This window comes from Euprymna scolopes, chromosome 1, assembly GCF_053919585.1.
Source record: "Euprymna scolopes isolate OS-2025 chromosome 1, ASM5391958v1, whole genome shotgun sequence".
Classification (NCBI taxonomy): Eukaryota; Metazoa; Mollusca; class Cephalopoda; order Sepiida; family Sepiolidae; genus Euprymna; species Euprymna scolopes.
In genome coordinates this window covers 63,934,344-63,960,610 of record NC_136482.1, presented here as the reverse complement: position 1 = coordinate 63,960,610, position 26,267 = coordinate 63,934,344, and the positions used below count along the sequence as shown (strand labels likewise).

The 26,267-nt window shown below is 31.2% G+C and overlaps 1 protein-coding gene across 3 annotated transcripts in view; it reads right to left on the bottom strand.

The window, feature by feature from the left end:
• Window positions 1–26,267, bottom strand: part of LOC145300993 (GATOR complex protein Iml1-like) — a 204,016-nt gene that overhangs the window by 20,889 nt on the left and 156,860 nt on the right. For all 3 annotated transcript variants that reach the window (XM_080144538.1, XM_080144559.1, XM_080144549.1), the window contains 7 exons: window positions 16,345–16,519; window positions 11,633–11,709; window positions 7,649–7,766; window positions 7,235–7,428; window positions 5,207–5,281; window positions 4,596–4,728; window positions 1,436–1,532 (listed from right to left, as the gene is read on the bottom strand). In XM_080144538.1, the coding sequence (XP_080000664.1) occupies window positions 1,436–1,532; window positions 4,596–4,728; window positions 5,207–5,281; window positions 7,235–7,428; window positions 7,649–7,766; window positions 11,633–11,709; window positions 16,345–16,519 (869 nt within the window). The remainder of the gene's footprint in view (window positions 1–1,435; window positions 1,533–4,595; window positions 4,729–5,206; window positions 5,282–7,234; window positions 7,429–7,648; window positions 7,767–11,632; window positions 11,710–16,344; window positions 16,520–26,267) is intronic.

Sequence of the window (26,267 nt, the reverse complement as noted above, 5' to 3'; positions counted from 1 at the left end):
TCTATTGTCATCTTTTTCTTTTTTTTTTTTTTCAATTAAGTTTTTTAGGCTATTCACACATAATCACCTAAAAATGTTGAATCTTTTTTTTTTTTTTAAATTGGCAGCTAGAAAATAATTTATTACTCCAATTAAAGTTCGAAAGTTAAGTATATGAAAACCAATATTTCTTATAAAAGAACCACAAACCGTATTAATTTGAAATCCAAAAATGTTTTCTTCTCAAAATAAACTTGTAATCATAATTCAAAAAGCTTGCCGATTCGAAAGTAAACAGCTGACAGAAGCTGCTGTTGCTACAGCTATAACTGAACGATCAACTTTTTACTTTTGCTATTAAAGGTTGCTACCAAATAAGAAATCAAGATAGAATTATCATTTTAACGCATAAAAATAATAACATTGATTTAATTTTTAATTGGGGTACGAAAAATAATCAGAAAAAAAAAAAAATATTCAAAACATGTCAAACTTATTTTTAGGACAAAAAACGAATGAATCAGTTTATTCTGTACCCCAAGAATAAATGAAATTGCTGGATTTTTTTCTTTTGATTCTTTTCCAAATTTCATGACAAAATTCCTCATAGGGGAGTGGTACCGAGCTTTTAAGCAGAGTAGGGGTAAAAAAAAACAAAAAACAAAATCTGACGCAAAATAGCCTGTTCATTTTTATCATTATTTTCGTAAAGTAGTGATTTTTTTCCCCCCATATTTCATTGACAGCTATAGCTTTATACTCAAAATCTGATGATGAGAGTTGGCTTTGGCAGCGATTTAAGACAATTCTTGATCTGTATTTTCAAGAAATATTCACTGATTTCATTGTTTCCATAATTTGTCCATCTTATCTGGATCAACACTTTCTCCAAATAGTGATCCATTTATAATTTAATTTGCTTAGAATACTGTGTGTCATAACAGTATTACAAAAGAAGAAAGTTTATGCTTGAAGAGGAAAAATAGAAAAGAGGATTATGTACATGGTAATCGTTTCTTGTTTTTAGATAAATCATGATTTAAAACACGTGACAGGCAATTTAATAAAAGTAAATGAAGTGTGATGAAATACTGTAAACATCCATAAACAAATGATTGCTGCATCACGTTCAGAGACATTTCTATCCTAGTTTTCTAATTGGCTATTTTGTGAAGAGTCAACCAAAATGCTCCAAAAAAGAAAATGCAATTAACATTTTGCATTATTTTGAATTCATCATAATGAACAAATTTAATGGGAGGCCTTCCTCCCAGGCATTACCACCTTCCAGCCATAAGACATTAAATAGAATAAAAACATCTTTTCATTTTCCTGTTAACAATGTGCAACAATAGTAATTTAACTGTTTTACATCAAATGAATACATCCATCGGCAAACATAAAAATTTCAGATTCAATACTTTGATGATGACAATTTGAAAATCAGCCGACTAACCTGATGTGTCTTTGACAAAATATAACAAAAAGCCAAAAACAAATTCATGATCTTGATTTCCTGAACTATGGCAAATATATTGCTTTTCAAGCAACATCTGAAAAAGATCAAACACAATTTTAAACTGACATTTTTATTCATTAACAATGTTCAATGTAATCACAAAAAAGATGCTTGTTTTTTATGTTTTATAAGTCAACACTTCTCACCAAGATTGAAAATAAAGCTTAAAACAAAGAAAAAGATGCAAGGGTATAAGAGAATAAAAACACCTAATATGACAGAATGTTTGATATTACAAACAGAGCAGGAGAATATTTTTAAAAAGAATAAAACAAAAACATTCAAATTTGAATAAAGATTTCTGTAATTTAGATGTCCAAAGATTTTCTTGTCTTATTTCTGGAAATTTCTGAATAATAAAATATTCTTATTCAGAGGCAAAAGCGTTTTGTAAATTACTAAAAAGAAAAAAAAATGCAATTCATATTTGGTAAAAAAATTTGCAAATTATGTAGAAACACATATGGAAACTAGAATAACATAAAATCTTTTTTGGTAGGTAAGATTATCTCATTAACAGAAGCGATTTCTTGCATTCTTTTAAGCAGCCATAGTTACAATAAATCTAATACAGTAATATAAAAAAATGTCAATGTACAGAATAAGTTTTGTTATTTTGAACCAACATATTTCACTTGCGTTTCTTAAAAATAAGTACCATAATTTCTTTACATTTCGTTTGGTGCTTGTTAGGATAAATTGGGAATGTCAAATTCAAAACATCTAAACTAGATTTCTTCAAAGTGTGTTTTGAATAAAGCCATCTGTTAACTTGACGTGAGTTAGTTCCCCTTAACTACATTTTGCAAAGCTTTTGGGATTTATCAAGTAAAGAATTAGTTCTGTTCTTTTCGTTCTTAAGCATTTTTTTTAATCATGCTTCAACTGCCAAGCATCTATTATTATTTTCTTCGTTACATCAAATCCATTATAACGGATTTGGAGTTTCAAGTACAAGGAAGAAATTCAGAAGATGTCTCCAGAACAAATTCAATCGATTATGTTGGTTAGAAAAAAATCTAGCATAAACTATATTAGTATTTTAACAATGTTCTTAATCGAGGCTGTGTTTCTCAAAATAAAACTTATTGTTGCTTGCTAAAAATTCCCATATATTTTTTTTATTTTTATTACATTTACACCCCAAAACAAGGCACATTGCCACTTTGGTGTAGGGGGCTACTATCAGGGGCAACAACTACTGGGGTACTATGTAGAGATTTAGGCAGCAAGATGTCAGTTCACATTACACTTGAACTTCTGCACGTCAGTACAGTTGCGGAAGCAAGGACCTGGAATGGAATTCCAAAGTCTAGCGGTTCTGGGGAAGAAACTACTGGAGTAGAAAGATCTTTTACATCTAGGGATACTGTGTGGGGGTGGGATTTAGCTGCCTGTCGGGTTTGTCAAGCATGTTTACGTCATGGGGGCACAAGTGCTTGCATTTCATCAGAGCATTCACCATTAAAATACTTGTAGAACAGGCAGAGGGATGCAACATTTCGTCGATGGGACAGAGGCTGAAGCTTAGATGCCAGTTTAGGGCCTATCAGATTTGCGACTCTTTTGAACCCTGTCAAGGAGCGAGAGACTAGTAGCCGATGCACCAGCCCAAATATGACAGCAATACTCCATACATGGGCGAATGGTTGCCTTATAGAGGTACAGGATACTTTCGGGTGTTAGTAGTTTTCTAGCACGGTAGAGAGAGCCCACCTTCCTTGCAGCAGCCCTGGCAATGCCCTCAATGTAATTGTTCCAGCTCATGTTTCCTGTGAACGTTAGGCCATCTTGCTGCCCAAATCCCTACATAGTACCCCAGTAGTTTTTCCCCTGATAGTAGCCCCCTACACCAAAGTGGCAATGTGCCTTGTTTGGGGTGAAAATGTAATAAAAAAAAAAAAAAAAAAAGAAAAAGAAAAAAAAAAAAAAAAAAAAAAACCTTAGTCCCAAGTGGCTTCCGGGCCTTGATAAGTGGTGATCACATTGTAAAAAAAAAAAAAAAAAAAAAAAAAAAAAAAAAAAATTAATATTTATATATGCATGCATCTTTGTTCTGATCTATATATTAGTACAATAGTGCCTGTGTCACGTTTACATCCGAGTCATTTAATTTTTATGTACTTTCATTTCTTAGAATAAATAATTTTACCAAGAATTATTCATATGTTTTGGTTTCGGTTTCAATTATAGCTGAAGGAACTAAAGTTTGGGATTCGGTTTCGATTCAAGCTGATGAACCCAAGTCATATATATATTCTTATTTTGGAAATCGCAACTTTATAATATATAAAAATCAATAGAACATTATCTCTATAATAATATGTACAATATCTGCAAGAATTAAAATATCATTGTTAAGTGTTGAGATATTATGTTGAACAAAGATGGCGGCGTAGTTCAGATCAGATTAAGCATATTTTACGATCTGGCTATGTCTAGACTAGATGACTAGAATGGTACACAAGTTAAACAGTTTGAGAGTAGAAATAATTAACAAGAGATTTGATAGACAAGCTACAACTACAACAGGAGTTAGTCATAGACCGAAATAAATACTGAGTGCAAGTTTAAAAATCAGTCATTTGTGTTTTGCAATTCTTGTATTCTTTTTATAAATTTCATTACATTATGAACTTCTCCATCTTGCAATCTCATTATTTATATCTCCTTCCTTTAATGAGAGGTAAACGATTAAACTGACCAGGAATTTTAGTTATTTTGCAGTTTACCTTCAAAGATACTAAAAAATACATGAAACTGTCTGTGCCCATAAGTATATTAGTATAACTATCACTATTGTATTTTAGCATGTACAGCAGTAACAGGTGTATTAATACGTTTGTAGTCATTTTTAAATAAAAAGTTCTTAAATAATCAAGAAAACAAAATATTTAGTTCTTTTGAGCTGCAACATTTCTGGAAAATTCCGGAATGATTAAAGGTTGTTTAAAGGAATATTATGGTCAGCACATTACTGGATTCTTCCTTCCATGTACCAAATCAAATTTATTTATTGGTGTTTCTCAAAGCATTGTGTTAAATAATTCAAAGTTCAAGACAACTACTTTGATGGACTTTTCTCTTTTGTTCTTACCTGCATGAGGGTGAAACCTTGAGCAAGAGTTTCAATTCCTGGCAGCCATTGGTAACACCAGTTGACGGCTTCAGCAGAAATGAAGCAATTCAGTTGTAAACCTTCATGTTTGGTCAGAAATGGAAATCCATTTCTGAAAACAAAAGAAATTCATGAAAACAATTGAAATATAAAGATTTTCAGGAATGCCTTGTTTTCATTCTTCCACACGTTTACAACTGGTTAAAGCAATATTAAGAACAGCTATTATCAAAGTGGCAATGTGCCTTGTTTGGTGTGAAAATGTAATAAAAATAAATAAAAAAATGTGATGAAAGGAGCATTAACGCAATTGGCACTTTTGGATAATTAGTGACTTTTCCAGGTTATTCACCATCGAGCCCAAATATCAGCTTCTTTTTTGTTCTGAACGTTTTTGTAATGTTAAATGTTTTGCATTGGTTTCAGCATCTCAAATTCTCGTATGAAAAAATGAATGGCTCTCTAAGTAAAATGGAGTTATCTCCCTCAGACCATTGACGAATAAAAGTGCCATGGAATCGTCAGTTCACAGAAGACCGAGTAAAGAATGCAAACGATTAAAACATTTTGTGTCGATATATACCACTTACTTTGGATCCAGCATTGCTTGAATAATTTTCTGAGGTTGGGATTCAGCTGACAGTTTTTCCTCCTGGCCAGTCAAGCTAAAACAAATGTAAAAAAAAAAGAAGTAAAAACTAAATGCTAGTGATTTCATAAAAAAATCAATATCTAAAACAATTTGACACTAAAATTAGAATTACAAACAAATATCAGAATAGGATTTTGCAGTAAACTTGTATGTCAAATGTTTTAGAAATATTTTAGAAGAATTAAGTACTCATTTATCAAGCTCAATAAAAAAAAAAATTTTTTAAAGTGTGTGTGTATATATGGGTTGTTTACAATAGCGTTATCTTTGATAAACATAAAAACTATATAAAACTTTCTCAAAAAACATTTTAAGAAAACATTTTGGGCAAAGAAAATGTGTAAATCCACTAGTCTCTTAATGTACATGTAAAGCATCTTATCCAAAATTGTCATTTTACTGTCAGCAACTTGTTACTGAAAAAAGCTATCGGTATTCTCATGGGAATAGACCTATCTTTTGTATTGCTATGAAAAAAATTAAATCATTGAACTTTTCTCATCAGACAAGGATAAAGCAAGATACACTTTTGATTCATATTCCTTGTTAAAAATTAAACTTGTAAAACAGACAAGGAGAGAGAGGCATCACGGGAGATCACTCCAATCGCTGCTTAAATTTGATGAGATTTTGAAACATGGACAGAAAAAATTCCTAGATAAATATTTTAATTTTTTTTTTTTTTTTTCATTTATTTTACAGAGTTTCTCTGTCCTTTTTTAATCCTTTTTTCATTTTGTCCTTTGTTAATCCCTTTTTCATTTTGTCCTTTGTTAATCCCTTTTTCATTTTGTCCTTTGTTAATCCCTTTTTCATTTTGTCCTTTGTTAATCCCTTTTTCATTTTGTCCTTTGTTAATCCCTTTTTCATTTTAAAGCACACCTCTTCGTCCATAAAATAAGATGGCCAGGATACGATCGATCTAATAAAAATTTTATTTTCTTCTATAAAAACTACTTGATTAAATTAAGTGAAATTTTTTATGAGAACTGAATTCTGTAACTGGTACGTACAATATGATTTTTTTTTTCAATGTCTCTATTAAACTAAACAAGTACCTCATTTCCTGCACAAACTCTTCAGAAAAGTAGGAACTTATTAACTTTAAAGTTCCTTATTTTCTGAAGTTTGTGCAGGAAATATTAAAAATTAGCATAATTATATGATTGTTTCCTCACTACAAAAAAGATACTGTCAAGAGTGGACATGTTGAGAGTAATAAATGGTAAGATAACATCCTGGAATACAGTTGGTTTGTTGTGTATATATATATATATATATATATATATATATATATATATATAGAGAGAGAGAGAGAGAGAGAGAGAGTCACATTAATTATTAGGTGTAAGTCTTAATAAAAGGGTCCTGGATATAACCTCAAACTATATCCAAGGGTGAGGCCTCAGCTTGCAGGCTTTTGGGAGTATGGAGCCACCTTTTAATTGCAATTGCTCCTAGGTCCACTCTGACCCAAAGTGGTAGTACCTGTTAGGGTCCAAACTATGAGTTAAATAGAAACTGACTTGGAAAAAAAAATATATAGATATATATATATATTGTATTAAAAGACTGTTCTTCAAAATCACTAGATTCGGCATTAAATAACCTGAAATGGGTTGATATGCCATAAAACAAAAACAACCAACCAACTTAAAAGACAAACATCTATGATTGTTTGTTCTCAAAAGTAAGCCACCATGACACATAGGAAGATTTTGTTTTCTTTCAGAATATTATAAGGCTGAAGATGTTAGGGTTAAAATGGTTTAAATACTAAAATTTGTTAAAAAATTTAATGAAAATATATTCTATATTATAAGTGGTGAAAGGTATAGGGTTAGATTCAGGGTTATTTCAGGTGGACATCTTGTCAAGTATACTAATAAAAATGCAGGAAGGCCACCTGCTGTTTTATTTTTTAATTTTACAAATAGATGTGAAACATATCACAACCAAAATTTACTTTTCTGTGGTTGCAGTTCCTGATTGGCTATTGGCTACACTGCCTTCTCCACCAGGAATTGATGTACCAGAAGATGCAGCTGCTGATCCTGCAGTTGTTGATCCCACAGCTGCAGCAGCAGCAGCACTTTGGACGGCGGTGGCGGCTGAGTTTGCTCCTGAAATTGCTGCATTCTGAATATGTTGACTAGAAGCCTGCAACATGAAAAAGGGAAAACACTAAAATTCTATTCAGTTAAAAAATGATTAAGAATTAAAAATAAAATATCAAAACTGACGTTATCTTTATTCACAAAAGAAATATAAATGGAATTTATTCATTATGTTAACTTCAGAAAAATCATGAGAAACATTTTTTTTTAGAAACAAAAATAAAAGGATAATTATACAGCAAAAACAAGTGAGGTAGTCTTACTTTGGTATTTCGGCGATTTTGTTGAGTCCGTTTAATTTTGTTTAAAAATTCAGCAAAACGGATGAAACTAAATAAATTCTGATTAACTTCTTCATAAATATCACATTTTGGAATAGCACTGAAAAAAAAATAAATGAATAAAATAAAAAACTGCGAAAATCATGAAACCATTTTTAGTTTATAAAGCAGCCATTTTCTTTTGCTAATATATGAAATAAACCTCATTAGACACATTATGCCTTAATAGAAAGAGATTACGGTACCAACACACACATATATATAGGTTATATACAATAAAAAAAAAAAGCAGTAAATAGAAAATATATTTATTAGAAGCCTTAATAATTCTTTGTCTGCTCTAATATTGAGAGCCTTTATAATTCTACATCGGTCTCAATATTGGAAGCCTTATGGCATGATCCCTGGTTTTGGTAGGGTCATTTTGGATGACAACAGCATCTTTGGGTATTGTCAAGAACCACACATACAATTAATATAAATTGAGTATAAAAGTTATAATGAAGGAAGAATATGAAAATAAAAAAATGGAAACAAGATAAACATAAATATGCATATTACTTAAAAAATAATGCTTGATTAGCAATAAAATTTTTATTGAATAAAGATTAGAATGTAATGCATAAATATTATACAAAGTTAAAAAATTTTACATAATAGTTTCCTTAAAAATAAGGATCAATCAGAACAAGGGAAATAAACTATTGGACAAAAGTTAAGGAACGATCTTATTAACACTTGGTTGTGAACAAAACATCAATAAAATGTTTATATTGGGGTTAAATCTCTTTGTTTTCAATGACTTCTCTGCATCACTAGCAGTATCAGAATTTTTGTAGGAATTTTTGACACCCCTAACACGAAACTGCGAATACAATATAAAAATCTCGTAATTTCTCTGTTCTGTTAAAAGTGGGTTATTTATTTTCTTTATGGATTATACTTCCAAAATAAACTATTACAGTTGTTTTAAAAGTAATAGAAATATTTTTTTTTTTTTTTAAAAACAGTAATGAATTTTCCGAACTCAATATTTTTCAATTTTTAAACTTTAAAAATCTATCAAAATTTTTCTATTGATTCTATTTTTACGATATTTTCAGGGTCAATGTGAAATTTTATGTTCTTTCCAATAAACCGAATATAATATTTTAGATAAACGTTTTTTTTTTAAATTCACGCCCCCCCCCAGTGTCACCCATTTTGAAATGTCTATTAAAAAGTAAATAATTAATTTATGTCGGGGAATTTTATATATCACAAATTGAAGAGAAAAGGTCAATAAATAATATATTCAAATTTAAAACAAAAAAAAAAAAAATCGCTTTTTAAGAAATTTACCTGTAAAGTTCGAAGTTTAAAACCTTATTTTATAAGAACACATTGTTTTTTTTTTTGTCTTTTTGTCTTTTTTTTTTTTTTTTTTTTTTTAATGAAACCTTGGTCCTTGCTCCTTTAATTGAAAAAATAATTAGGGCTTGAATTACATTTTTCGAGGAGTTATAAGCTTGGAAAGACAGGGGGTCGAATAATTCACGCCTCTCATTTTGAAATGTCTATTAAAAAGTAAATAATTAATTATGTCGGGGAGTTTTATATATCACAAATTGAAGAGAAAAGGTCAATAAATAATATATTCAAATTTAAAACAAAAAAAACAAAAAAAAAATCGCTTTTTTAGAAATTTACCTGTAAAGTCCGAAGTTTAAAACCTTTTTTTTAAAAAAAAAACACATTGTTTTTTTTTTTGTTTTTTTGTTTAATAAAACCTTGGTCCTTGCTCCTTTAATTGAAAAAAAAATTAGGGCTTGAATTACATTTTTCGAGGAGTTATAAGCTTGGAAAGATGGGGTGGAATTATTCACTATTTTCACGAAATTTCTGACACTGCTACTGCATCACTAACCAAATGATCTAATAAATCTCTTTGCAAAAAATTAGCAGTAATACCTTCCCATTCGTCTTTCAATAACCCCATAGTTGATACTGTTTTTGGATGTCTGAGTCATTTCTCCAATTACCTTCCAAACACTTTTTATTAGATTTAAATTGAGGCTCTGGGCTGGCCACTTAAAGTGATAACTTCTTTAAATAAAGTCATAACCTTCTGAGCCTTGTGACAAAGTGCATTTTCTTGCATGAAAATAGTAGATTCATACAGATCAGTGTGTAATTTCATCATGATACTAAAGAAGCTTTTTTTGTAAATCTCAGCATTGATATTGCCATATATGCAGATAATAGGGTCAACTCCTGCAGATGAAATCATTCCCAACACTATCACACTGTTGCCACCAAACTTAAGGGCTTCCTTGACATATTGAAAAGACAATCTTTCACCTGTTATACAGCCTATGTAAATTTTGCTCTTAGGACAAAATACATTAAACTTGGATTCATCACTGAAATGAATTGTATCCCATTGTGCATCAAACATGTTCTCTCATATACTCCATCCATGTCCTTTGGTTTCACTTTGAAATGAGGCTTTGAAGCTGGAATACAGGCATGAAATCCTGCATATTTTCCCATGCAAGCAACCAATTTTCTTAAGTTCTTATTATCTATCTCTTCATTAAATTTATAAGCAATTGATGTAGCAGTTTCTAAACGGTGTTTTCGGGCATTCTAATAATTCTTTTATCTTTTTGCAATGTTTTCAAAAGTTTTTACTTTTGCATCCAACATTTTATCGGTTTTATACTTGGTAATTACATGATAAACAACACATGAACAATATCCGAAATTTCTGGAATTGACTTTTTCTTGATAGTTAATGATAATGTGTTGCTGTTCTCTAAAGGACGTTTTGTGTGTAGAGTTTGCCATATTGCTTAAAAATAAAGTTCTAATGATAAATTAACTTCCAACTTTTTCAACAATATAAATTAACATCGCTCCTTTAGTCCAATAACTTAATTTCTTTGGTTTTTATATATATATATATATATATATATATATATATATATATATATATATATATATATGGGCATGTATAAATATTAACATGGAAATAAAGGAAACCTTGCAAAAATAGAAGGGTCACCAGTTAGCAAGTGCTAATTAAAACATAAAACAAAGTTTTGTAAATAAAAAATTGAGAAAAACGAAATTTTATAACAAAAGATTTTTATATCTAAAATTTTATACGAATATAAAAGTTATTTTCATTCAGTGAGTGTTCATTTATGCAAACTTGTTTTTGGTAAGGAATGTTGTATAAGTAGTCACAATGCTTAAAAACGTGTGCATCAATATGTTCATAGTGTTAATAATGTCTATGTAACTAATATACATATGTGAGTATTTAGTAGCGTGTATGTGCATTGGTTTACTATGTTCGTGTTACTGTGAGTAGCAGTTTGATTCCCACTAGTGTGTAAGACATAAGGCTTGTAGGTTAATCATTCTTTAACGCCTACCGCAGTCTGTAACGTGATGAGCATACATTCTTGAGTTCTTTGGTGTGCCAGCTTGTGAAATTTCTCTTTTGTTGGTTTGTTTCCTTGTTTTATGGCTTATTCATTTTGACAGATTTTTTTATAAATTCTAGTATGACAGGAGTTCTCCAGAATTGTGTGTCTACTGCTTCCTTTGTTTCAGCTTGTTTATCTAGTAGTCTTCACCAGTTCAGTTTTTATATCTCATAATACAGATTCATATTCCAGTAACTTCTTTCCAAGAATTGCATATTTGTAGAACTCTCTTCCCACTGTTTTCTTCCTACCTATAATCTTAATCTTTTCAAGATCAGGATAAACATTTGGTATTTTTGCAATAATCATCTTCCGTTTTTTGTAACTGTTTGCATGAAGTGACTTCATACTTTGTCTTGATCAAATTTCATTTGTATTTTTAATTTTATGAAAATAGTTCATTCTTAAAATAAATAAAACTCTTTAGACATAAAATTTTATAAATAATTCACCCTCCCCAAAGCAAATATTTTTCAAAAAGTTAACAAACCTTTGAGTTTCCGATATTTTTTTAGTAGCATTGTTACAAGGAAGCAAAAAGAACCTACTGCGCCAATATTTCATGTTCTGGAAAAAAAAATAGTTTTAATTAAAATTAAAATAGTGTGAAAGTGATTCTTCTAAGAATTCTATTAAAAGTATTTTTTTTTTTATTAACAGGGTTATCTAGCATTGCTGTATATTTTATATTTTTTTTTGTTAATATACATTAAAAAGCCTAAATAAATATACAAAAATAATTCCTACTCACCACAAGGAATGGATGAGCTCAGTATAAATTCTTTGTATTTTATTTAAATAAATTCCACATATATTAAAAATAGCATTAGTATTATTAAGGACTGGCAAAAGGCTGGAATGTCAGTGGTACCTTTTTGTTGCATAGTGCAAAATGGCCAGCTACTGGCATAAGACAAAAATCCCCCTAGCAATTTCTCATCTCTTTTCTTCAGTTTTTCCTTCACTTTATACCTAAGGTTTTGATTATAATTTATATATAATTAACATATAAATATATTATTATAACTATAATGCTTTAATTCTAATTTTTAATGCAAATTTTTTAGCTCTAATCCTTAACTATTAATAATTAAATTTCTAATCTCTACAATGTGTATATATATATATATATATATATATATATATATATATATAGATAGATAGAGAGAGAGAGAGAGAGAACTTAGGACTACGACAACAGCATATACTTTTTATTGTTTTGACTCGAGTGTGTATCCATCGATAGTTTATATGCTTTTATATAGAGTGATGTGGCTCTCAATTGATTAACTGTCTAGGTGTGTCAGATATATACAATGAAAAAAAATATTTTGTTGTCATAGCCCTACTTATAATACTATAAGCTAAAATATGTAGTAATTCATATATAGGTAGATTCATTTTACTAATTACAAATTATAATTTTTTAAATAACTTTTAATACTTTTTAAATTTTTATTACCATTATTATTACTAATATTACGACTATAATTAATTTTAATTTATTCTTATCACTCACATATAAAAAAAATAATAATGAACTATTTATCTAAAATTATTTCTCATAACCATTCTACTAAGTATGCAAATAAGTATTAAAATAATCTAAGCTTATATTATTTTAAAATCATCAACTTACTTGCTCCACACTTGATCCTTTTAACCTTATACTACTGAATGTCTAGCAAGAAGACAAGTACTATTTTTTTTCAGTAGTGCAGGACCTATTAAGACTATTTTGGGCACTTTCAAATTCATCTGTGTATAAGATTTTATTTATAAAAAACAAATAAATATATCATGTCTAAAACTATTCTTAGAGTTTATATAGTGGAACAGAAATGCATGCTGGTATAACTGAAATTGCATTTAAATAAGAGTTATAGTGATTTAACCCTATTACAGGAGTAGATAGACTCCTGAGAGTTATGATGAAGGCAGCGATAAAGTATTTCAAACATTATAATCCAGACTTATTTTGCACATAACACTGGCAACAAAAACTAGGATTTATTTTGGATACAATATTACTATAAATATAGCAGGAATGTTGGATTTTTGAATAAAAAACTTTCATTGTATGATTTGGATAATTTTAATTATAACAATAGAGTGAGAAGTTATCAAACTAGATTTTTAACAAGCAAAGTGTCAAATCTGCATAAAAAAAAAAACACTAGCAAAACAGGATTGAAAAAAACATTGTAGGAGAAAACAGATTTCAAATCAAGGTTTAGAAATGTAATTTTTACCTCAAAGGAAGAGAAAAAAACAGGTCAGTTGATTTTTTTTTTTTTATTGTGTGTTAATCAAAAATACAAAAACAAGCTTTTTTTTTTACTCTTGCTGAGAGATTTAGAATTTATCTTGCAATAAGAAATACAATCATCTAAATATACATATATATATGAGAGGTGTTCTAACAGTAATGTCTCTTATTTTTTATTTCATCCAAATGGATCAGAGGGGATTGCAAATTGCAATGTCATAATGACTGAACTTATGCATTAATTACCTGATAGTTCATCTCTGTTGCAGATAATGATGGTGTGGGACTCTTAAAAAAGCAACTCCTGCCATAGACATGTGCTAAAAACAGACACATTATTAGTGGTGATGGCAACCTTCTGTCTCATGAGACAATAGTTTTCTGCATTTGATGCACTGCAGCATCTGTTGTGGCTATACCGTCAAAGCTGGAGTTGCCTCTCCAGATGCAAGCCTGGGTGGGTGATAAAGAGATGTACGTTTGCCCAGTTACCAGGATCCCCCTCTCAGCATAGCAGATAAAATCCAACAGAAAGGCAAGCCAATAATAATACCAATTTTAAATGCCTTATGTCTGCACAAGGATTATTAAATACAGATACAGAAATTAAAAGGGTTCTTAGTAAAATAGAGAACGAACCTGATTTAATATTTTAACAAATTACAAAGGACTGCCAACATTTTATTAGTGTTTGTCAAGATTTAAAAGACATTGAACAATGTGGAGTCACATATTAGAAAAATAATTAAGAAAATTACTTCCTTAGCTAAATTTGATAAACAAAGGATAAATAATCTGCCTCCTAAACGACGTGTCAGCAGCTGCATTAGTACAAATATTGTCCATATAAATCGTGAAAATGTATTTTAGTGCAATCACTTGGGCCACAAAAGTACACATTGCAGTGTAAAAAATTAAATTAAAAGAAGCTTTATTAGAATTGCTAAATGTGATGAAGTTGAATATATTAAAAACTTTGTACAAACATGAAAGCAACTTGACCCAGGATTAGATTCTTCTATTATATAAAGATAAGATGTCTGTGTGTTAATGTGTTTGTATATCTACTAAAAACTTTTGTCAGCTGCATCAGACTGGGTTGAAATCAGTACCCTCTGAAAGAGCAATCCTTCTGATGCATAATATATGAAAATTAGAAAAAAAGATTAATTTTGTGGTAATTAACTGGACCGCTTTTTGGAAGGAGGGAGGGTTCATTTTCACATGTTTTTTGCAAGTCATGCACGCATAATTCACCAAAACTATGCTTAAAAACCTTATTTTGCAACGTCACGTCATAAGCACTTGTGGCCATAATGGCAAACGGTTTTGCCAGTAACCTTTTCCCTTTTTCTCTTTCGTGTTTCAGGTTCAGGTTCCAAAAACACAGTAAAAAAATGTTTTGAGGTACTAGATTATCGCTATCCTCTGCCTAAGTTCACAAGAGATATTTGTGAGACTCACAGGAAATTTTTCTTTCAAAAGTTGATTTAAGTGATGCATATCTACAAATATCAGAGGCTGAGGAGTACTCAAAGCTACTGTGTATAAATACCCATAAGATTTTGTACAAATTTGAACAAATAGCATCTGGGGTAAAAGTTGTGCCAATCATATTTGTGATATTCTAATAACCAGTAAAAACATCGAGCAACAAAAATTACATGCACACAAAATATTTTTAAAAATTAAAAAATATGGCTTCAAATTAATTGGAAAAAATAAAATATCTGGGTCAAATAATGAACAAGGATGATGGAGAACCAAACGTAAAGTGAACAAAGGCAATAAAAATATGCAAACTCCTGAAAACATCATTGCAAAGTTTTCTTGGGCTAGTAAATTATTACATTTATTGCATGCACAATTTGCAAGTGTTTCTTCATTAACTATTGAATAAGGAAAAGGATTGAATCTGGACAACAGAATGCTAGGTGACATTTTAGAGTCTGTATTTTATACAAAGTACACTATGAAAAAAAATCTTAAATGTTTGTCAATGTAATTTTCCTTATATAAAACTAAAACAAAAAGTAAAAGAAAAGACTGTGTGTGTGTATATATATATGCGTGTGTGTATGTGTATATATATATATATATATATATATATATATATATACATACATACACACACACATATATATATATATATATATATATGTGTGTGTGTGTATATATATATATATATATATATGTGTGTGCGTGTATATATATATATATATATATATATATATATATAAAATCATAGATTGTGTAATTAAAAGAAATGAAACCACAGAACACACATTATCTGTCAAGTAATCCAAGCAGCATCCAATATGGTGTCGTAATTGTCAGAGTTTAAAAAAATAAAATAATATTGCCGTTATTGTTATTAAAATGTGATCAATAAAATCCTTTTTAATATCAAAATTTTGTATATGTAAAACTTAAACTGAAAAAATACAATGATACACTGACTAGTCAGAATCAAATATCAATTTGTCAAATGTAATGTTCACGTCAAGAATTTGATTTTTCTTCATATATTAGATACATGTCTCATTTAAATTATTTGGACTGCTGTTCTCATCTTGAATTTTATTCTCATCATGTAACTTCTCAATAAATAAATTATCAGTCCTCATCTCAAAATTACCAAGCCATAACATTGTGTATTTTTACTTTTATAATACATTTTTCTGATGTGAATGAAACAAAAAGTTTAAAATGTGTAATAAACTTAGTTGAAATGAGATATAAATTCACATGCACAGATTTCTAAGATATTTTAGTGAGGAGAATATATTATATGTACTTAAAAAAAGAGATCGATATTAGAAGACGCAATGCAAGTGCTTTTCTGACATCATTCTCAAATTTTCTTATGAAAAATATTTTAATGTTTTTTTTTCCTTATGGTTCTTGACTGATAGACAGCAATTGTAACTTACCTTTTGTAGATTATAATCACCTTCACCACGTGTACAAATAAAATGATCCAAATAGTTCCAGTTGTAATTCTCTAACTTCTCATTTGTGAACTCCGTTTCAGATAAGTTATAATGGCTGGAATCTGGAGCCTGGAATCTGTATCTATATTTGTAAGACATGAGTCGATGAGGATGCCTAAAAAAAAAAAAAAAAAAAGAAAAAAAAAATGTACATAAGTATATTCAACATAATAAACCATGATGAGTGGCATATAAAAAGCAGGAAATATATGAAATATCTTTATACAATCTGTAATGAAATGATTTTCAATGTTTTTTTTAATTCATATTACATCAAATAACATGTTTATTCTTAAAATATCATTTATATCTGTGTGATTTTTGTTCTATAAGTATTTCTTTAATAGTTCTATTTGTACAGATAAGTTGGAGAAAAGCAATGGAAAGTTAAGGTCTGAGAATTTATGTTAAGACCAAAGTGATGATCAGTGGTTGTAACACTGGAAAGTTCTAAGAAAGAAAATTGTTGTGAAAAAGAAGTTGGAAGCAACATAATCTTTTATGGTACTTGTAAGCATTGAATACACAAAGTATGCAGTAGAATTGCAAGTAGTTTTTTTTTTTTTTTATGGGGGGGGGGGTTTACATGGTGGTCACCACTTATCAAGGCCCAGAAGCCACTCTGGGATAAGGGTTATTGTGTGTGTACAGTAATCAATGGGATAGTATCGTAGTAATAGTTAGTATTGGAGATTTGATAAGGTGTCATTACTTAAGGGGGCGGTTCACCAGGAATTTGTTTGTGTTGGACTTGAAGACATCCAAGTTGAAGTCGGGAGGGAAACAGGCAAGCAGTTCTAAGAAAGAAGCTTTGTTCATGGAATCTACGTTTTGATTTAGGCACGGATAAGGAGTGGGGAAAATTATTGACAGTGGTTTCAGCTAGTCGGGTGTTTTTTGTGAAAGATTGGCGAGGGGGGACCAGAGACTAGAGCTCAGATGGAAATAACGATAAAACAGACAGGCTTGCAACATCTCTTCTGTGAGAGAGAGGTTGCAGGGAAAAGAAAAGGGCATCCCCCACCAAGCCACGAAGTCTATATTGTACTCTGTCAAGGCAGGATAGGCTGTTTTTAGCAGCTTCTACCCAGATGTGGCAGCAGTACTCCATCCTTGGACATACTTGGCTTTTATATAGATAGAGAATTGCATCAGTAGTGAGATATCTTCTGGAGCGGTAGAAGGATCCAACCATTTTCCCAGTGACCTTGGCCACAGACTTGATGTATGTGTTCCATTTCAGATCAGGAGTAAAGGTCAAACCCAGAAGCTTATCAAAACATGGGGCCTCCCCTAGACAAGAGCCATTCGTTTCAATCGATGCCAGATGGGGATCAGAGCGTTTATGATGTAATGATAGGAGCTTGGTTTTAGATGCATTAAAGGTAACCGGCCACCTCTTCCCCTACTGTACCACGCGCTCAAGATCTGAGGAGAGAGAATCAGAAAGAACATTGTCATTTACGGCCTTTGATGTGTTGCCATAGATAGTCGTGTCATCAGCATAGATGTCAACGAATGATTTTAGTATGTATTTTGAGAGATCATTGATGTAGATCAAGGAGAGAGTTGGGCCCAGGATGGACCACTGAGGGACTCCAGCATTAATACTGTGGGCCTCTGATTTCTGCCCATCAACCACTACTCTTATGAATTAGCCTATCAGAGAGAAATGATTTAATGATAGAGAAAACATTTCCAGTTATAGCGTAGCTGGAAATCTGGTGAAGTAGGCTTTTATGCCATACCTTATTGAAGGCCTTTGATATGTCAAGAGCAATTGCCCTAGAAATGAAGCCTTTGTTGAGAGATTTGCTAATTTAACTGTTAGCACATCTGCTGTAGATCTAGGAGAACGGAAACCATATTGCGTGTCACTAAGAAGGTTATTCCTGCTGAGGTGGTTGAATACTTATGTTTAATATGCATTCCAGCAACTTACTCATGACACTAAGGAGACTCATTGGTCTGTATTGAGAGGGAGATGACTTATCACCTGAATTCTTAAATACAGGGCATACTGAGGAGGTTTTCCAGGGTGTTGGAAAGCACTTCTCCTTAAGGCAACGCTTAAACAGTTTGGTAAGTATGGGGGCAAGTTTTTTAACACTATAATTGGAATACCGTCAGGGCCAGTTGCTTTACTGGAATTAAGGTTCTTGATTAGCTTGGCAACCTCACACACAGATATTTGTATGTTACCTAGCATGTTGTGTGTTGTAGGAGAAAATTGTTGGAATTTTTTGGATGGCATGAATTGGTCTATGCCTACAAGTAACCATTCGGTCAGGTCTGATACTATAGAGGACACATCTTTTTTACAAATGGAATGGAGAGGTAGATTAAATATGAATGTATGGAAGCTATCCCAGTCAGCGTAGAGTCATATAGTATCGGTATACAGTATGGTGGAGAGGTACGTCTGTAGACTTATTATATTTCATTTTTATCTTAACTGATACAACGGAGTGGTCGGAGGATCCCAAAGGAGATAGAAGGGAACATGAGCATAGCTCAGAAGTGGAGAGAAAAAGGTCTAGAAGGCTTGCATACTGACCGGTAGTATCGGGCACACGGGTTGGCTCACCAACAATCTGAGTGAGGTCATAGGCAATGGCAAAATCATAACAGAACCTCCCCTCATCAGTCTTATTTGAGTGGGTCAGCCATTCCACATTATGGACATTGAAGTCACCGCAAATGTGAATGTTAGCCACGGGATGAGCAGACAGGATGTGGTCAATTTTCTCAGATATACTTTTAAAGATAGTAACTCCGCTGTTGTGGGGGCGATAGAGGGCAAATATAAATGCGGTGGTGTAAGCAAGTGCAACCCGGAAGCACATATAAGGTAAATTAGGGTCTTCTCTGGAGATATCCCTACCACATGAGAAGCCATCTTTAATGTAGACACATATTCCATGCCCATGGCGATCTTGGGAGTCAGTGAGAGATAATTCATTAAGTTTTGTGAAAAAAGTCTAAGACAATGATGAGAAATTAAATGTGGAGAAAGATTGAGATGGAGGAACTATTGAGATTTTATATAAGTTTTATTACCTTGATTAGAGCAAGGGACAAGCTGATGAAAGTGTGATTGCAAAAGTTGAGTGGATTAAGTTTAGGGAACTTTTGCAATTATTAAATAATACACTAAGGCATTTCATATTCTCACCTAATAACACAAGAGAACATATTGGTACAACTTAGATAAATAAACTTAATTATCATTATTATAATCTATTGTATTTTGACATTATATTGGATAGTTAATGATAAATGTTAACTTCAGTTCATTTAAAAAAATTGAATTAGCAAATTTAAAGATTTACATGGCTATATGCAAGGCAACACTTTCGTGCTAGTTCTTTGATTTTCAGTTTCTGTGTCTGTTAATTGGTTGCAAAAAATTCTAAATACATAAAAAGTGGATTGACTATATAAAAACTTGTTATTATAGTATTATGTTAGATGAAAATGCTCACCTACATGCCCCCCCCCCAAAAAAAAACAATGATATTCTCCTTTACATGTGAACACCTTGCAAAATTTGTCAGGAAGAAAAAAAAATTATTTTGTTATCATTCACATGTAAATAAAATGTAAAATGATCTATAGGTGCGAGTGAGGGTCAATGGGTCTGCTGGCAGCGGTGGGAGGGTTAGTATCATGAGGAATGAGAGAGCGAGCCAGTTCTAGTGTCAGTGGCAGGAACGGATTGGGTGTGGAGGGGGTATATACAAGGCTTTAAGTGTGTTGGTATTATTTAGGGGATATGTATGTTGAGAGGGCACAAGTGCAATGAGTTTATTAGAGCACATTCCATTAAAATATTTGTAAAACAGGCACAGGGATGCAGCATTGTGGTGATGGGACAGGGGTTATAGTTGACAAACCGGGACATTAGATTGGAGATTCTTTTTTGGACCCTATCAAAGACGGAGAGACTAGTGGTAAACCAATGAGACCAGTCCAGATGTGGCAACAATACTCCATGCATGAGCAAATAGTGGCTTTGTAGAAGTACAGGATACTCTCAGGTTTTCATATATATATATATATATATATATATATATGAGAGAGAGAGAAGACCTAGCACAATACAGAGAACCTACCTTCCTTGCCGCAACCTTTGCAATGTCCTTAATGTATTTGTTCCAGTTCATATTTCTACATAAAGTTTCTATTCGTGGACTGTGAAATTTTTGTAATATTGTTTTTTTTTCTATGCACTGATGAGGCCAAAGTTGTACAAATTATAAACAGTTATACTCTTATATACCAAAGAATAGATGGATTGAAATAATGAAAGCTTTAAAAGTGAGCAGAAAAAAGAAATATCTGCCTTACTGCAAAAAATGCTAGTTTTATTTTGGTGTCTTTAACCCCCCCCCACCCAATATTTTTGCTGATGAGGAGACTTTGTTTAAAGAAAATCTTTTATCAAATTATTGCTCAAGACATATTGTCTATTTCAATAAAAACATTGTTTCCGAAATGATCGTACAATCTATTGATTTTGTTTGTTTTCCTTTTGAAACTGATTTTTAATTCAAAATTATGAATCGTTTTACTCAATATATATATATATATATATATACACACACACATATATATATGTGCATTTGTAAACAGATAGATATATACTTATTTATACAAAAAACATTGGAGTTTTTTCTCACTATGACCTTGATATTAAAAGCCTTCTTTTTCTATTTAAAAATTTATAAAAATAATTTAATATACTCTGTATATTATGTATATGCCAATGACTCCATGAAGGTTAACTAATTTGCATATTCTTTAAAAATAAGCGTAAATTATATTCATTTTTTATGGTTTCTTATTAGATGCTTGGTTTCATTTCACTGTTATGCTGAATTCTTTTTATACATAGTTTCTACATTCTGAATGATTGCATAGAATTCAAGATGAAAATGTTCCAGCACATAGATATATTTTTGTATAGATATATAGGGTATTTGGACATATAGCAAACTTTTGATTTGGTTTTTAGCCAGCAAAAATCGCTGCTAAGTGGTCAAAATTGAAAACAAAACAGTTGATCACAACAAGGTAAGTTGGATAAAACATTACAACTGCGGTAACTTTTGCACACGTGCAAAATTAAACATTCATAGCTTAAAGTCGCTTAATTTTTAACCTGTTGAATCCATCTGTCAGTAGCTCAGATTGTAACAATGCTGGAAATAAATAACCACTAAGGTTGGACTGTTAAATGTTTTTGTTGAGATTCTAGCTGATGGTACCCAAGTTATATTTTTCATAACTTTTGAAATCATTACTATACATTGGATAATAATCAATAGAGAATTGGCTGTATAATAATAAAAAAAAAATCCGCATGAATTAAAATATAATATTTATGACCGGGCAACGTCAGTTTTCCAAAAAGTGGGACACTGGTTTAGAAAAAAATAAAAATAAAAATAAGTACTTCAATCTTTAAGGATTTCGTAAACATACAAAAACTTGTTTCAATTTACTTTGTTTACTATTTACAAAGATTTTCTGCTTTTATTTTATGTACATTTGTTACTGTGTTAAAAAATATTCAAAGTTTAAAGTAAAAGATCACTTGTAAGATTTGGTTAAAAAATTTATTTTATAAGTTAAGAGAGCATTTTTAAATAATTGAGGGGGGGGTGTAAACGTCTGAGGTATGAACTGGTATTTTGTATTGACTGACTGTATGTCTAATTGCTGCTGCTGCACTATTTAAGGAACTTTGATTTGGGCAGTTTGCTGGGTCTATCAATGGAAAATATAATGTTCATACTTAAGACATCTACAAAAAAAAAAAAAAACTTGATTTAAAAATATTCGCTCTTAACCATGAAAAATACAATAATTTTTAATTAAACATACACGTGCAAAGTTAGACACAAAGTCTGTTTTAAATGTAGTTAAAATCCAGTTCTCTGAAAAGTGGTACACTGGTCTGGAAATAAAAATTTGCTTTAGTCTTTAAGGATTTCATATACATACAAATATTTTTGTTTCAATTTACTTTGTTTACTTTTACAAAGATTTTTACAAAGACTTCTAGCAACAATAGATCTTTTTTAGTGATTATGAAGCACATTTTTATTTATGCAATAAAATTCTGTACTAATTAATGGATAATTATGAATTTTACTATGTGTATACATTTATATATTTGTATGGACAGGATTCACTAAGTAACCACTTATCAAGATTTTTGTACATGTATCTCCTATATTATATTTTTCATGAGTTTGTATGTGGCTATGTATTTTTAAAAAGTCAAAAGATGAGAAAAAGTTCAAGCTTGACAGCCAAACTGACACTTTCTCAGTGCAATAATTCTTCTCATTTACTAAAAATTTCACATATATATTTGTCTGTCTTTCTCTATTCCACTGTTTCTTGAAAAGTATTTGACTGAAATTTTTGATAAGGTGCAGTAAATTAAGTATTATGGTATCCATTCGATACACAGAGTCACCACAATATCATATTTACTCTATAAATTTTCTTAGAATTGTAACCCCTACAGGGAAGCTCAGATGCACAGGCTTGGGGTTGAGATGCAGCTGTAGCTAGTTCCTGTGGTGTTACCCGTGTTTTCGTCTAGTGGTCGACCTCGTCTCCGTCACCTGCTCTGTTTCCACTTTTGAATCAGCTTCCAAACTGTCACCTGGCTGTGTGAGAAATATATTACATTCACAACGTCGTTTTCAATTAAAGAAAAAAGTCAAAGCTTAATTGGCTTTTCTTAACATAGAATTGATTATTGTCTTTGACTTTACAAATAATAGTTACACACTGGCCTAGTCATGCAACTTAGAGGGCTGGCAGTTTTCTTTCTTTAACCAAATACTTTGTTCTTTTTCTACCATCAGTCTACGGGGAAGGTTTGTTTGTTTAACCAGCATATCAACCTTCTTTCGGCCATTTAATGCTGTATACAAGATTTAAATTTTTGATACTTTCAGAATCGATTTTCGCTGGGTATATTCAGCCAATGTTTTGGTATAGTTTGTTATTTGATGGTTTTTATATTTTATAGTAAAGATTTGTTTGTTTTAAAAAATTTAGAATGGTTTTAGGATTTTCTTTATCAAAGAGTTCTTTTAAGTTTGTAGCCTTGTAGTAGTGTTGACGAATTCGTGTGAGATCATGACAGTCAAGTAAAAAGTGTTTCACTGTGTAAGGTTCGTGACATGGTATACATTTGGGAGGTTCTTCACTTTTTAATAGGTGGGAGTGAGTTATGTTTGGCCTTTTCCAGATTTTTTTACATTTGTTTATTATTTATTAATTAATTTTATTATTATTGTGGGGGAAAAGAAGTAAAGAGAGCAAGACAGAGAGTCGAATTTACGATGTTCTTTCGTAGAAAATATATCAACAAAACAAACACAGTTAACTCTCAATTTATAAAAGAAAAAAAGATTTATTACTTTTAGGAAATATTTTCAATGAAAATAATAGTTCATTTATGAGTGAACAACAGGGGGAAATTAGTTGAGATTAAGGAAGTTTGAGTTGATAATTCAAGAGCCGTGATTAGTTCACGGGTCTGTAAATCGTAAGGAAAACTTCCTCACTCAACTATATAAAATAATTTTCACTGAAAGTTTTTGAGTAGAGTTAATTAATCACTCTGGAAGGTTCATTGAAAAATGTTAGAAGTTTTAAAATAATTATTTTCATAAAATTAATTTAAAGTGAGCATACGATAATAAAAGGGGGAATGCAAAAGTTAGTTACTGTGTGTGTGTTCGCCCACATTGTTTGATCAGCCGATTGCTACGTTCAAAGTATTGTAGCGTTAGTTTTGAGCTGCAGACAGTAGTGATATATATATCTTCCAACACTATCCCTGAATTTCTGTTAACTGCCTTTTTTGGAAAATACAAAGGTCTTTTAAAGATTCTCACCAGCTCCCAGACACCGAATTTCCGACAGCCCGGAAAACTCTCTGATTGGTCAAAAAAAAAAAATCAAAACATTGAACCTCCAAAACAATTCAGTAAAAAGAAGAAGGGCGCCTCTAGTCGCTTGCGCAGAAAACGTCTCGGGGCACTTGAATTTCCGGCAGCGAAAGAGTGAACATCGTAGCTCACCATATATGTGTGTGTGTCCTATCCAGAAACGTGATCAGACTACTTCTTTACGTGATTTTCTGGTATCTAGAGGGTTTTTTTAAGTATAAGGGTAATTTGGAAGAGTTTGTTATTTTGGTAATTGTTCCAATTTTCTTGCCATTTCTTTGTGATAAAAATGTTTATTGAATGTTTGTAATCCGTATATGGGACCTTTATGTTGTTTATTTGTAGTTTTAAGGAATTTTTGGCCACCATGCCAGCTTTATAATTTCCACAGAAACCGCAGTGACTGGGAATCCAACAGAAGAAGAAAGTTTTGTGTTGCATGATAGAATGAATCTTTTGTAACAGTTTGGTGAGTAGGAGATTGTTTAATTTTTTATTTTTTGATCTAATCCTGATAATGAGTCTACAAATATTATAAATTTTTTGGAGTTTTGGTTGATGATAATATCTAGAGCCAGGTTTATGGCTGTAATTTCTGCACTATAGATAGGAGTTATTTGGTAACCTTTTCTGTTGAATATTGTTTTCTGAAATAGCAGCACATCCCACTTTGTTTTGATCTTTGGAACCATCCATATGAATGCGTGTCCAAGATGGGTAAGAATCCAGAATGTTGTTTAGTTTTTCTCTATAGTCTGCAGGGTGAGTATTGGATTTAGGATATATTGTCAGGTCTAGTATGACTTTAGGTTGATTTAACAGCCAGGGTGGGAGTTTTAGGAGATTTTCCTCGTGGATGCTGGTTTGATCTATTGAGTTGTCTGTAAGTGGTTTTATTGTTTCTTCCATGTAGAGACCAAAGGGTTTAATTGCATTTTCTTTTTGTTTGAATAGATGTGTGTAGTTGGGATTGAAAGTGCATTGATAGGCAGAATTTTTGGTGTTTGATTTTAGTTTTAGATAATATTGTAAGCCTAATTTTTCATGTCTCAATTTTAGTGGAGGCTCATTTCAGCATATAAACTTTCTATCGGAGAGGTTTTGAATGCGCCCAAGGCAAGTCTTAATCCTGTATGATAGATAGAATCTAGAGTTTTAAGGTAACTTTTTCTGGTTAAACCATATATAAAGCTTCCATAATCTAGTTTGGTTCTTATCAGAGTTCTATATAATTTTAAGAGTGATGAGCAGTCTGATCCTCACTCAGTATTTGCTATAACCGTTAATAGTTGTAGAGTCTTGAAACATTTTTGCTTTAAATATTTTAAGTGTGGGATGAAGGAGAGTTTTTTTATCAAAAATAAGTCCCAAAAATTTATGTTGATCAGCTATTTCGATTTTTGATCCTTGTAGGTTGAGCGTAGGGTTATTGTGCATTTTTCTATGATTACAGAAATGGACACATTTAGTTTTGGTTGTTGAAATTTAAAAGCTATTTTCTGCCGTCCATTGTGTTAGTTTGTTTATGCACATTTGTAGTTGGCATTCTGAAGTATGAATATTTTGGGATCTATGGCAGATTACAAGGTTATTCACATATAAAGAGCCATTTATCTCATTGTACAGAAAATTTACAATATTATTAATTTTTATATTAAATAGCGTAACTGATAAAATGCATCCATGTGAGACTCCTTCTTCCTGTATTTTTGTGTCTGATAGGGTGGGTCCGATTCTTACTTTAAAACTTCTATCAGATAGAAAATCTATTATCAGTATGGGTAGTCTGCCCTTTAATCCAAGGTTGTAAAGGTCTTTTATTATACCCTGTTGCCATGTTGTATCATATGCCTTTTCTAAATCAAAAAAGATAGCTATTGC